Here is a 12,254-nt window from a genome sequence, read left to right as displayed (position 1 = left end):
CAGAAAAAGTCCTAGGCTAGTCCCTGGCACACAGTACGGGTTCAACATATGTTTAGCAGCATCATCGCTGCCATCATTACCACCACCTCCTTTTCCTCCTTCCCTTCTTTTCCCTTTCAAATCATTGCTTCTGACACCCTCTTTCCCCCAAATCTTTTTGGGTCCAGGATCCTGGCACTGTTCCATTGCTCCAACACACAGTAACATGTCACTTCTGCCTGCCTGGAAGTTACTTCCCATTCCTCTAAAAACGAAACCCTCCTATTTCCTTTAGAGAACTACCCTACCCATTGCCTCTACTCTCTGCCCACGTGGTTTGGATTTAAGGATGATACACCTGCAGCACCAGGAGCAGGCAGATAACCACGGTCTAGCCAATCAAAGAATTCCACCTCCCTGGCCACAGAGGGAAGGCCTGTAGGAACGCAGAGCAGAGCCTAGAGGTAAAGAGAGACAGACTCCTCCAACGCCATCTACAAGCCTGCATCCAGCCACGTCCCACATCAGCCCTGACTACCTGTAAGGGTTTCTCAGTTACCATCAGCCAAGAAATTCATTTTGCTGCCTAATCCAGGTTTTCTGTCACTTGCAACCTAAAGTGTTTGACTGGAAATTAGTCTCTCACCGGAACCCAAACATGATTTCGTCATGGCGGAGGTGAGCGTCGTCATCGATGGACAGGATGGCCTCTGTCTCAATTTCATTCCAGGGTAAGAATCGGTTGTTCAAACTGTTCTTCTCAGTACGGACCACCTGTGATGAGGAAGGAAAAACATTAAAAATCACGGCTGTGTTATGGAAGGTCAAACAAAATGTGTATTTAGGTCCAAGGAGATCATGGCTGGATTTACTGAATAATTTTGACTGATCTCCGCACTTGTAAAATCTAACATATGCCTTTCAGGAATAAAAGCTGCCTTATACTTCAACAAATGTATATGGATTTACCTTTTTAGCTTCATTCGTTAGCAAATTTTCTTGTGAATCAAGCAAAAGCTGAGGATTATTTTACACATGCAATAAACATGATGTAGGGAAATTAAAAACGACTCTCGTGATCATGGTATCTCCCCTGCCAGGTAAGTATAATGAACAGACATTTCTCAAAAGAAGACATTCATACAGCCAACAGACACATGAAAAAATGCTCATCATCACTGGCCATCAGAGAAATGCAAATCAAAACCACAATGAGATACCATCTCACACCAGTTAGAATGGCGATCATTCAAAAGTCAGGAAACAACAGGTGCTGGAGAGGATGTGGAGAAATAGGAACACTTTTACACTGTTGGTGGGATTGTAAACTAGTTCAACCATTATGGAAAACAGTATGGCGATTCCTCAAGGATCTAGAACTAGATGTACCATATGACCCAGCCATCCCATTACTGGGTATATACCCAAAGGATTATAAATTATGCTGCTATAAGGACACATGCACACGTATGTTTATTGCAGCACTATTCACAATAGCAAAGACTTGGAATCAACCCAAATGTCCATCAGTGACAGATTGGATTAAGAAAATGTGGCACATATACACCATGGAATACTATGCAGCCATAAAAAAGGATGAGTTTGTGTCCTTTGTAGGGACATGGATGCAGCTGGAAACCATCATTCTTAGCAAACTATCACAAGAACAGAAAACCAAACACCGCATGTTCTCACTCGTAGGTGGGAACTGAACAATGAGATCACTTGGACTCGGGAAGGGGAACATCACACACCGGGGCCTATCATGGGGAGGGGGGAGGGGGGAGGGATTGCATTGGGAGTTATACCTGATGTAAATGACGAGTTGATGGGTGCAGCACACCAACATGGCACAAGTATACATATGTAGCAAACCTGCACGTTGCGCACATGTACCCTACAACTTGAAGTTTAATAATAATAAATAAATTAAAAAAAAAAAAAAAAAAAAAAAAAAAAAAAACGACTCTCCCCAGAGAACACAAGGTGGCAGAGTGGATCTGAGATTCCAATAGCTACGGAGTTCCCAGCCTGGTCAGTAATTTTAAAACCTAACTCAGAAACCTCGTGAGTCTGTCACTTCTGACTCCCAATTCTAATGCCTTTTTGGGATATAAACCCAAAAAAAGAGCACAGCCCATGTGGTCGAGATTAATTACTTCACCTTTGCAATTCCTACCTACAGTGCTGACTACTCGTACACAAACTTTTTCTTTCTTTTCAAGGTGTCATGTACTCAGTACAACAGCTTCTGCATCTTCAGCAAATCCCAATTCAAAAAACATCTAAGTGATTCTACATACATGCAAAGCAGTATTTTCTTCATAAAAAAAAAATTGGTGCTTCAAACAGTACAACTATATAACAAAACAATTTTTATTTTACCATATCTCAGTTTAGTTTACCTACAATGTGGGTGGGTAGCTGTGTTATTCACCTTGCCACCTAATACTCATATAAATCATGACCACAGTCAGTACCTGGATGGCTCATTTTATTCTTAGAGTATCTTTGTCTAATTAGTCCAACCAAAGGGGAACCATTATTTTGTTCTCAAACCCCAAAAACAAAGAGCATCTCATGAAGAATGATCTTTTTAGAATGCCACAAAAAATCATCTTACTTCCAACAGACTGTTTTACTTGTACTGAGGACAACCTCTACCTGGCATGATGAATTAATTGCATCTGAGGACTTAAATTTATGAATGGTTTCCAAGGAGCTCTGTGACCTACTAGCATGTCTCTTCAGCTTCAAATACCTTCTCTTCCATCCTCCCGCTGGAGGTCCAGTTAAGACGCCTCTTGCCACACCCTCCTTACCAGGACAATCCTTTATTCTGTGTTCTTAATGCAGAGCCCTCATACTTCAATTCATTCATTCTAGCACACTTAAAATCCAATTCATTCAGAGCTAGAAGGGCTTTGGAGACTATAGTGTCTCTCACTTCATACATGCAGAAACTGAGGCCCAGAGTGATGTCATACAACTGGCAAGTTGCAAGAGCCAAAACTCTAATTCATACGTTTAAAAAAAAAAAAAAAAAAAAGTTCTTGAAGTCTCATCACTATGTTGCCCAGGCTGGTCTAGAACTCCTGAGCTCAAGTGATCCTCCCATCTCAGCCTCCCACAGTGCAAGGATTACAGGCATGAGCCACCACACCTGGTCCTAACTCATACTTTCTGATTCCAAACCCAGTACTACTTCTGCTAAACTTCTGTTAACTTTATAAACTTCTTCAAACCAAAGCCACCATAGAAAACGCTTTTTTTTTTTTTTTTTTTTTTTTGAGACAGAGTCTCACTCTTGTCACCCAGGCTGCAGTGCAGTGGCACAATCTTGGCTCACTGCAACCTCCACCCTCCGAGTTCAAGTGATTCTCCTGCCTCAGCCTCCCGAGCAGCTGGGATTATAGATGCCTGCCACCATGCCCGGCTATTTTTTTGTATTTTTAGTAGAGATGGGGTTTCACCATCTTGGCCAGGCTGGTCTTGAACTCCTGACTTCATGATCCGCCTGCCTCGGCCTCCCAAAGTCCTGGGATTACAGGCATAAGCCACTACGCCCAGTTTTGTTTTGTTTTTTTTTGAGATAGAGTCTCACTGTGGCCCAGGCTGGAGTGCCATGGTGCAATCTCAGTTCACTACAACTTCCATCTGCCAGACTCAAGTGATCCTCCTGCCTCAGCTTCCCAAGTAGCTGGAACTACAAGCAGATACCACCATGCCCGGATAATTTTTGTATTTTTGTAGAGACAGGGTTTCACCATATTGCCTAGGCTGGTCTTGAACTCCTGACCTCATGGCATCTGCCTGCCTCAGCCTCTCAAAGTGCTGGGATTACAGTCATGAGTCACCACACCTGGCCTGAAAATGCATTATTAAACTGTGCACCATCAAGGAAAAACAATGTTGCTAATTAAGAAGGCATGTGAAATTGATGATCCCATGTTCACTTTATTGCAGAACTTTAAAAAAAATTTTTTTAAGAGATGGAGTCTTGAGTCGTCACCTAGGCTGTAGTGCAATGGTGCTGTCATAGCTCACTGCAGCCTAGAGCTCCTTAGCTCAAGTGATTGATCCTCTTGCCTCAGCCCCCCAAGTAGCTGGACCTACAGGCATGCACCACCATACTTGGGTAATTTAAAAAAAAAAAAAAAAAAAAAAAAAAAAAACACTTGTAGAGACACGGTCTCGCTATGTAGCCTAGACTGGCCTCAAACTCCTGGTCTCAAGCATTCCCCCTCCCTCAGCCTTCCAAATAAGTGATGGGATTACAGGTGACAGCCAACACTCTCGGTCAGAGCTTTTTTTAAGACTCCACTTCAGCCCCAGAGGAGTTCCTGCCCAACTCAAGACAAAGAAGGATCTGTAACAGATTCACCACCACAGTTAACAGATGTCCAAGCCAAGCAACAGATTGAGAGATCCACCTTGCCCTGCAGCATGTCTGACCAGCATAAAAATCCCCAAGTGTACAGCCCAGGGTGTCTTAAGCTCAGACTCCGCAATGACAAAACGAAGGACGGAGTGAGGCCTAGGTCAGACAGGAGAGAGCGGCAACGAGAGGAGATGCCAAGTGCTCACCTTAGCAGCTGTCGGCTCCGCTTGCCACAGGGCGGGAGGGTGGCAAGAAGGGGCTGGACTTGAATGGCAAGCTCGGCGATGGTAAGAGGCCATCCATTGTAAGACGCATCCTCAGTTTCAGAGATGACAAAATGTAAAATAAGGTCTGCCTTGGAAATGATGGCATATAGCAGCTGTTCACAAACTCCCTCAACAAACTCCCCCCGATCATTCACTTTACCTTCCTAACACACCTAGCATTCACTCAGTACAGAACTAATTCTGCCAATTCAGCCAAACAAAGCTCGCCATCACCCGCAGCAGTGAATACACACAGCTTAAAATGAAGAAAAACCACTTGAAAATGTCAGTTCTTTAATATTGGCTTGAAGATTATCAGTTTTGTGCGTTAACCTTCAGACGGATTATCTACGGCACAATTAGTAAACCAGGAATATAGCAAGGAGCTTCAGTGTTCAAAGTGTGAAGTGAAGACCAGCAGCACACACCACTGGGGCCTGCAGGGGTGCTGGCACCACCCCAAGCCCAGAGTCAGAATCTGCATTTTAACATGCCCCTGGGGGATTCCTGTGCACATTAAATGGGGAGAAGCACTGGTACAGAGGGAGAAAGCATGGCTTTGGAGCTATTCAGAAAAGCTTGGGTTCAAATTCCAACTCCTCCACTTACTAGACGTGTGAATGTAAGCACCCTCTCTGCTAACTCAACATAGCACCATGCTGTTTGCAAAATCTGAAGTTACTTATCAGCCAAAGTTGACAATCCTATTAACAACCTAACTCTGCACCTGCAAATGAAAAACAAGAAAAACTAAAATGATTTGATATCTAGGTCATATCCAAAATTATCTAAACAACCAAATCAAGAGAACCTACTTGTGCTCTAGAAGACTTCGGTGGGGTCATGGAGCTGCAGGTCAAATATCAAAGTGTTTTGGCCTAGATTTCACACTAGTTTTTTTAGTAAGTTTATTAAAGTCCATTACTTAGGTATCAAGAAGCAACAAGAGAACAACTACTAAGGACTCCAGGAACACAGGGCACCTGCCACCACTGCTCACCCTCTGAGCACAACTGCTCTGGGCTAGAATGACAACAGCTGTTCAGGTAGAGCGAACTGCATTTTAATAATCAGAACAGCAATCAGAATAAAAGGCCCAGGCATGGTGGCTCACGCCTGTAATCCCAGCACTTTGGGAGGCCAAGGCAGGCGGATCACCTGAGGTCAGGAGTTCAAGACCAGCCTGGCCAATATGGCGAAACCCCATCTCTACTAAAAATAATTTTTTAAAAATCTAGCCAGGCATGGTGGAGGGCAACTGCAATCCCAGTTACTCAGGAGGCTGAGGCAGGAGAATCCCTTGAATCCAGGAGGTAGAGGTTACAGTGAGCCAAGATCGCACCACTGCACTCCACCCTGGGCCACAGAGTGAGACTCTGTCTCAAAAGAAGAAAAAAAAGAACAGAAAAGCTGTTAAAGATTCACAGACACACAACACCAAGCACTACAGTTTATTTGTGGTTAGCTGACAAGTAACTGCAGTCAGTAACTCCGCTTTAAGAATTCGGAGCAGTGGTTCTCAACCAGGAATGATTTTGCCCCAGGCTACAGTGGCAATGTCTGAAAGGATTTTTGGTTGTCACAACTGGAGAAAAGGATGCACTACTTGCATCTAGTATCTAACGGGCAGAAGCCAGGGATGCTACCAGATCCTACAGTGCACAAGACAGCCCCCCACAACAAAGAATTATCTGACCCAAAATGTCACTGTGCCATTGCTAAACACCCTGATTTAGAGTCAACCTGCAGGAGACAGTAAACCAAACAGCGCTTGGAAGAGTAACTACAGTTCATTACCTAAGACATTCCCCTTTTCCCCATAACCACAAAAAGATTTCTGCCCTCACAAACTTTGCAAACACCAACTAAAACTAAATGGGTGGAAGAGTAAAAGTTTTCTTCTAATAGTTTTGCTTCAAAGCTGCAGTGTTTAATGGCTAAACAAAAGCTCAGCAAACCAACTATTATCCATTCTGGCACCAAAATCAGAAGAACAGAGAGGCTCAAACATTTCTAAATGCAGGCTGGGTGCAGTGGCTCAAGCCTGTAATCCCAGCACTTTGGGAGGCCGAGGCGGGCAGAACACAATGTCAAGAGATCGAGACCATCCTGGCCAACATGGTGAAACCCCTTCTCTACTAAAAATACAAAAACTAGCCAGGCGTGGTGGCGGGCACCTGTAATCCCAGCTATTCAGGAGGCTGAGGCAGGAGAATTGCCTGAACCCAGGAGGCAGAGGTTGCACTGAGCCGAGACTGTGCCACTGCACTCCAGCCCGGGCGAGAACGCAAGACTCCGTCTTGAAAAAAAAAAAACCATTTCTAAATGCAGACTCACAGATTAACATGGCCTCTAAGAATCTGAGAAAAGACAGGTTGAACATAACAGAAACCAGTCAACTAGAGGGACTGTGTCATGTTTAGGAAAGGTTCTCATTTTTGTTGAAGTCGTTTTGTTTCAAATTAAAACAACACTCTTCCCCCAACCCCACAATACTGGCTATTTCTTCATGTTACTCTAGCACATTGCTATTAGATGCCTTATGATTACACCTTAGTAACCTGTGAACAGGAAAACTCACTTTCAAGTTATTGCTTTAATTACTGGTATGACATTAACCAAAATGGACAGACCATAGTGCCTGGCAATATAGCAGATGTTCAACAAATGTTTTATAAATGAGCAGAAAATAGAACATAATTTAGCCCTGCCATTCTATTTACAGAATATGAAATAAAGACTTGAGAAGTTTCTAGATCAAAATTATAAGTAAACATTCAATATCTGTAATAATCTTAAAGAATGATAACTAGAGAGGAATTAGGAAACCTCTTAGTATTTAGTGTAGTTTTCTATAGCAAAAAACCCATCCACCTACATCAAGCCAGGAGCACTCTTTGCTTGGCTTGTCCCACACACAGGGCTCCCTGACGGTGCCTTGCTTGCTCTTCTGCACAATATCATTCACGGGACCCTTGACCTCCCATCACAAAGGAAAAGGGACAGCAATCGTGGCCTAGAACGCTGCCACCTCTGAAATTTGGCCATTTAAATACACTTGACATGCCCTTTTTCTCTTTAAGATTATATCCAGCCCAGCCATGCCCAACAATCTCCATCCTCCAACAAAACACATACATGCATAATACATCCCTATAGCAAATCCATATCTGAGAATGAAACTTAACATCAAGCCATCACACAGGCAAGAAAGGAAATGGCAACTGATCTTAGTTCTCCATCATCCCCTTCCTCCAACTTAAAAGAGGAACCCAACAGAGAACTCAGGACAGGAAAATGAGATCCAGGAAGAGGCACACAGTCATGCCCACCTAACTCAGGAGGACCTAGGTAACACAGCTTGAAGTGAGTGGGGAGGGAGGTGAGTGACAGAAAGATGATAGAAAGAGGACTACTACTACATCATCATCATCATCATCATCATCATCATCATCATCATCGAGATGCAGTCTTACCCTGTCACCCAGGCTAGAGTGCAGTAGCACGATCTCGGCTCACTGCAACCTCTGCCTCCCGGATTCAAACTATTCTCCTGTCTCAGCCTCCTGAGTAGCTGGGATTACAGGCGTCCGCTACCGCGCCTGGCTAATTTTTGTTTTTTCTTTGTTTGTTTTTTAGCAGAGACGGGGTTTTCACCATCTTGGCCAGGCTAGTCTCAAACCCCTGACCTCGTGATCCACCCATCTAGGCCTCCCAAAGTGCTGGGATTACAGGTGTGAGCCACCGCACCTGGCCGAGGACTACATGATTTAAGGGATTCATTCACTAAATGTCAAGTGATGAGGCAGAAAGCAAGAAAACGCAAAGGAAGGGAAGAGAATAAGAAGGTAACAGTGCACTGGTTTTCCATTTTTAACTTTACATATGGATGTCACACAGTAAAAACAAAATTGTACATGTTTTAAATGAGACGTCTGTTTTAACTTATATGAGAAAAAGTTGCCAATGATCCCAGTGCAAGTGCAGGTAAAAAACCTAGGTTAGCAGGTCAACAAATGAGAGAATGCAGATAAAGACCATCCACAGTGCCTACCACACAGAAAATGCCCAAAAACTGTTAACAATTATTATAACATGATATTAGCACAGTATTTTAACTGTCATACACTTTACATGTATATTTTATATTCTGTATGTATTTTAATTTATACATTTTCTATATTTTATATACATATTTTAAAAAACAAGTTTGTACTTCTCCAGGAAATGTGCAAGCGGGAAAAAAAAAAAAAGAAAAAAAAATACGTATCTATTGTCAGAAGTCCTAAGACCTGGGGCTGGCAGTGGCTCACACCTGTAATCCCAGCACTTTGGGAGGCAGAGGTGAGCAGATCACCTGAGGTCAGGAGTTCGAGACCAGTCTAGCCAACATGGCAAAACCCTGACTCTACTAAAAATACAAAAATTAGCCGAGCATGGTGGTGTGTGCCTGTAGTCCCAGCTACAAGGGAGGCTGAGGTACAAGAATCACTTAAACCTGGGAGGCGGAGGCTGCAGTGAGCCAAGATCATGCCACTGCGCTCCTGGGCAACAGCGTGAGACTGTGTCTCAAAAAAAAAAAAAAGTCCTGAGTAATACAGGCATCAATTAGTCAAGTGACCTGAAGCAACAGAATTCTCACAGTCTCAGATTCCTTACTTTGAATTAGTAAAAAGAGTATACATAAACTAAGAGGGGAAGACATTACCTCAAGAATCAATTTGCTGCAATTAGTAAATTATGCAACATGACTTTCCGGCAATTCCTTTAAACTTCTGCATCTCTTGCTATTCATTTTTGGTTTGGGGTAGCCTTGTTTTATATAATTTTCCTTTGCAGCCATACAGCCCATTCGCAAACAGAAAGTCACAGCTATAGCCACCAAGTTATTAAGTCAAATGTTGTCAAAGAGAAAAACAAACCACCCAGATGTGCCAGCTCCTAGTGAAGTGCACCAGACCTTGCACAGTCTTGGACCTGGAGAAGCTGGACAAGGTTTTTCCTGCTGGCTTCACCTAGCTATCACAATTTTAGGAAATTATCATCTCATTCGTTCAAGGGATATTTTAAAAAGTAGAGTGGGCAGGCCGGGCACGGTGGCTCAGGCCTGTAATCCCAGCACTTTGGGAGGCCGAGACGGGCGGATCACGAGGTCAGGAGATCAAGACCATCCTGGCTAACACGGTGAGACCCCGTCTCTACTAAAAAATACAAAAAAACTAGCCAGGCAAGGTGGCGGGCGCCTGTAGTCCCAGCTACTCGGGAGGCTGAGGCAGGAGAATGGCGTGAACCCGGGAGGCGGAGCTTGCAGTGAGCTGAGATCTGGCCACTGCCCTCCAGCCTGGGCAACAGAGCGAGACTCCGTCTCAGGGAAAAAAAAAAAAAAAGTAGAGTGGGCAGAGATAAAAAATACAGCTTACCAACACTTTAAGGAGTAAGCCCTGAGAACGATCTCCACTCTCTTGCCTGAGGTCTAGCCAAAAGCCAAGCCTCTTAGCCTGAGAGGCAGAGTCCCCATCCAGAAAGTTCCTGATGCCAAGAGTGCACTACAGATGCTACTGGGGAGAGAGCACGAAAATAACTCCCCTGGAATGATATTTACATCACCCAAACAAAGAACTCTCCCTGTTCGATCTGAATATCAAGAGCTGAGAGAGAGGGAAAAGGGCACTGAAAAATAATCTTGTATCTCTCTTTTTTTTTTTTTTTTTTAGAGACAGGGTCTCCTTCTGTCACCCAGGCTGGAGCGCAGTGGCACAATCACAGCTCACCGCAGCCTTGACTTACCATGCTCAAGCAATCCCCCCCACCTCAGCTTCCCAAGAACCTGGGATTACAGACATGCATGATGCCTGGCTAATGTTTTCTATTTTTTTGTAGTGATGGGGTCTCCCTATGTCAGCCAGGCTGGTCTCAAGCAATCCGCCCGCCTCAGTCTCCCAAAGTGCTTGGACTACAGGGGTGAGCCACTGTGTCCGGCACTATCATTTTGATTTGGAAAAAAAAAAATGGTGCATTCTGATCTCATCACTTCCACAGATGTGTGCTATGCTGATCTCTGAACTGGTTCTCTCCACCACCGCTCCTCACCTAGGCTACTGCGAGTCTTTTTGCTTCTGCTCTTTTCCCCATAGTTCCATAAAAATCATGTGCCTCCTCTGTTCAACATCCTCCAAAGGCATCCTAAGGCAGAGAGGATAAAACCCAGACAAGCGCGACCTGCGCTGTCCTGCACCTGCTGGCCCTACCGCCTACTCCAACCTCCTTCAAACGTGCCACCCAGATGCACTGGGCATTGCTTCTGGTGCTTGCCATTCCCCATACATCCCTCCAGAATGTACGTGGCGTTCTCATTCGCTTCATTCAGGCTTCTGCTCAAATGTCATCCCTTCTAAGAGCCCTTCCAAGGCACCCTGTGTAAATTAGCCATACCCTTTATGAAGAAAAGAATGAAAAACTAAGACTCAGGGATGGGCTGCCAAGAGACTGTCTCAGCAATCAGTGAGTATACAGTGTGAAGAGAAGCAACGTCTTGAGTGAGCTAGACTACACTGTTAGTAACTGAAAGATGTCCCTTTCCTAACAGCCCACATGTTACAACTCCAAAAGGACAGATTCTAAAACGGCCACCCTACTTACTATTTTCCAGAGTGTAAAGCAGAGTAAGGAAGATGTGTAAACTGGTCAGAATAAAGTAGTAACTGAAACCAAAATTTTTAATGGGACTATCTATGAAGAAGAGATTACTTGGCGTTTCTGCCTCCAGAGAGTTGAGTAAGCTTCTGCCAGACCCAGTCTTCCCTCAGATGACAACTATAACCTCTGCACAAAAATCCCATAAAAGCCATTTCCAGAAGGCACTAGAGAGTCAACAAAAGACAACCAATTATGGAGGGGTGCTAAAATTCAGAGGGAGGGAGTTACTGGTACAGGAAGAATTACTGTTGTTTTCACCCTGAGAGCAAGCCAGAGTTGGTACCAAGAAAGACCGCTAAAACTCTCATATGAAACCTGTGGTCTTTCTGGCCTGTAAAGGAAATGTGTAAGGTAACCATAGCCCCTAGAAAGAAAGGAGAAAAATCCAGAAAGGAGAAAGCCAGAGATGGGGAGCTCCAAGTTCTGTGTAGAAACTGCTCTGTCTCTGGCTCACCCCTAAGCCATGCATGCTTGGTGCAGGCTGTAAGCAGAGCAGCTACATATAAAATAACTCAACATGTGAGTGGCCATTCACGAGACAGGGCTTTTAGTCTGAGTCAATACAACTAACCACCTACTAAAACAAAAATATCAACACTTTCCAGAATAAACATCAAAGAAAACCATGCTGAGGCATACCACAAACTGCTGAAAACCAAATACAAAAAAAAATTTCAAAAGTAGCCAGAGAAAACCACACCTTACATATAAGGAAACAAAAATCTGAAAACCACTGACATATCGTCAGAAACAACAGAGGCCTGGAAACAGTGGAACATCTGTCAGGTGCCATGAAAGTGGTGGTCCCCAACACAGTGGAGAGTTTTTCAAAAGCCTAGACCTCAAATCCTTTGGCATAACAATACTCTCTAGTTGGCTTTCATTAGGTATTTTGTTGTTGTGCTCCAGGAGCTAAGGGACCTGATTCACAT

General features: G+C 43.9%; 1 protein-coding gene across 5 annotated transcripts in view; it reads right to left on the bottom strand.

The window, feature by feature from the left end:
• EXTL3 (exostosin like glycosyltransferase 3) overlaps positions 1-12,254 on the bottom strand; it is a 136,706-nt gene that overhangs the window by 25,032 nt on the left and 99,420 nt on the right. For all 5 annotated transcript variants that reach the window (XM_007962056.3, XM_073018021.1, XM_037983831.2 and 2 more), the window contains one exon: positions 626-753. In XM_007962056.3, coding sequence (XP_007960247.3) covers positions 626-753 — 128 coding nt within the window. The remainder of the gene's footprint in view (positions 1-625; positions 754-12,254) is intronic.

The sequence above is a fragment of the Chlorocebus sabaeus genome, chromosome 8 (assembly GCF_047675955.1).
Source record: "Chlorocebus sabaeus isolate Y175 chromosome 8, mChlSab1.0.hap1, whole genome shotgun sequence".
NCBI classification, from domain to species: domain Eukaryota; kingdom Metazoa; phylum Chordata; class Mammalia; order Primates; family Cercopithecidae; genus Chlorocebus; species Chlorocebus sabaeus.
This window is presented reverse-complemented; position numbering and strand designations above follow the sequence as displayed.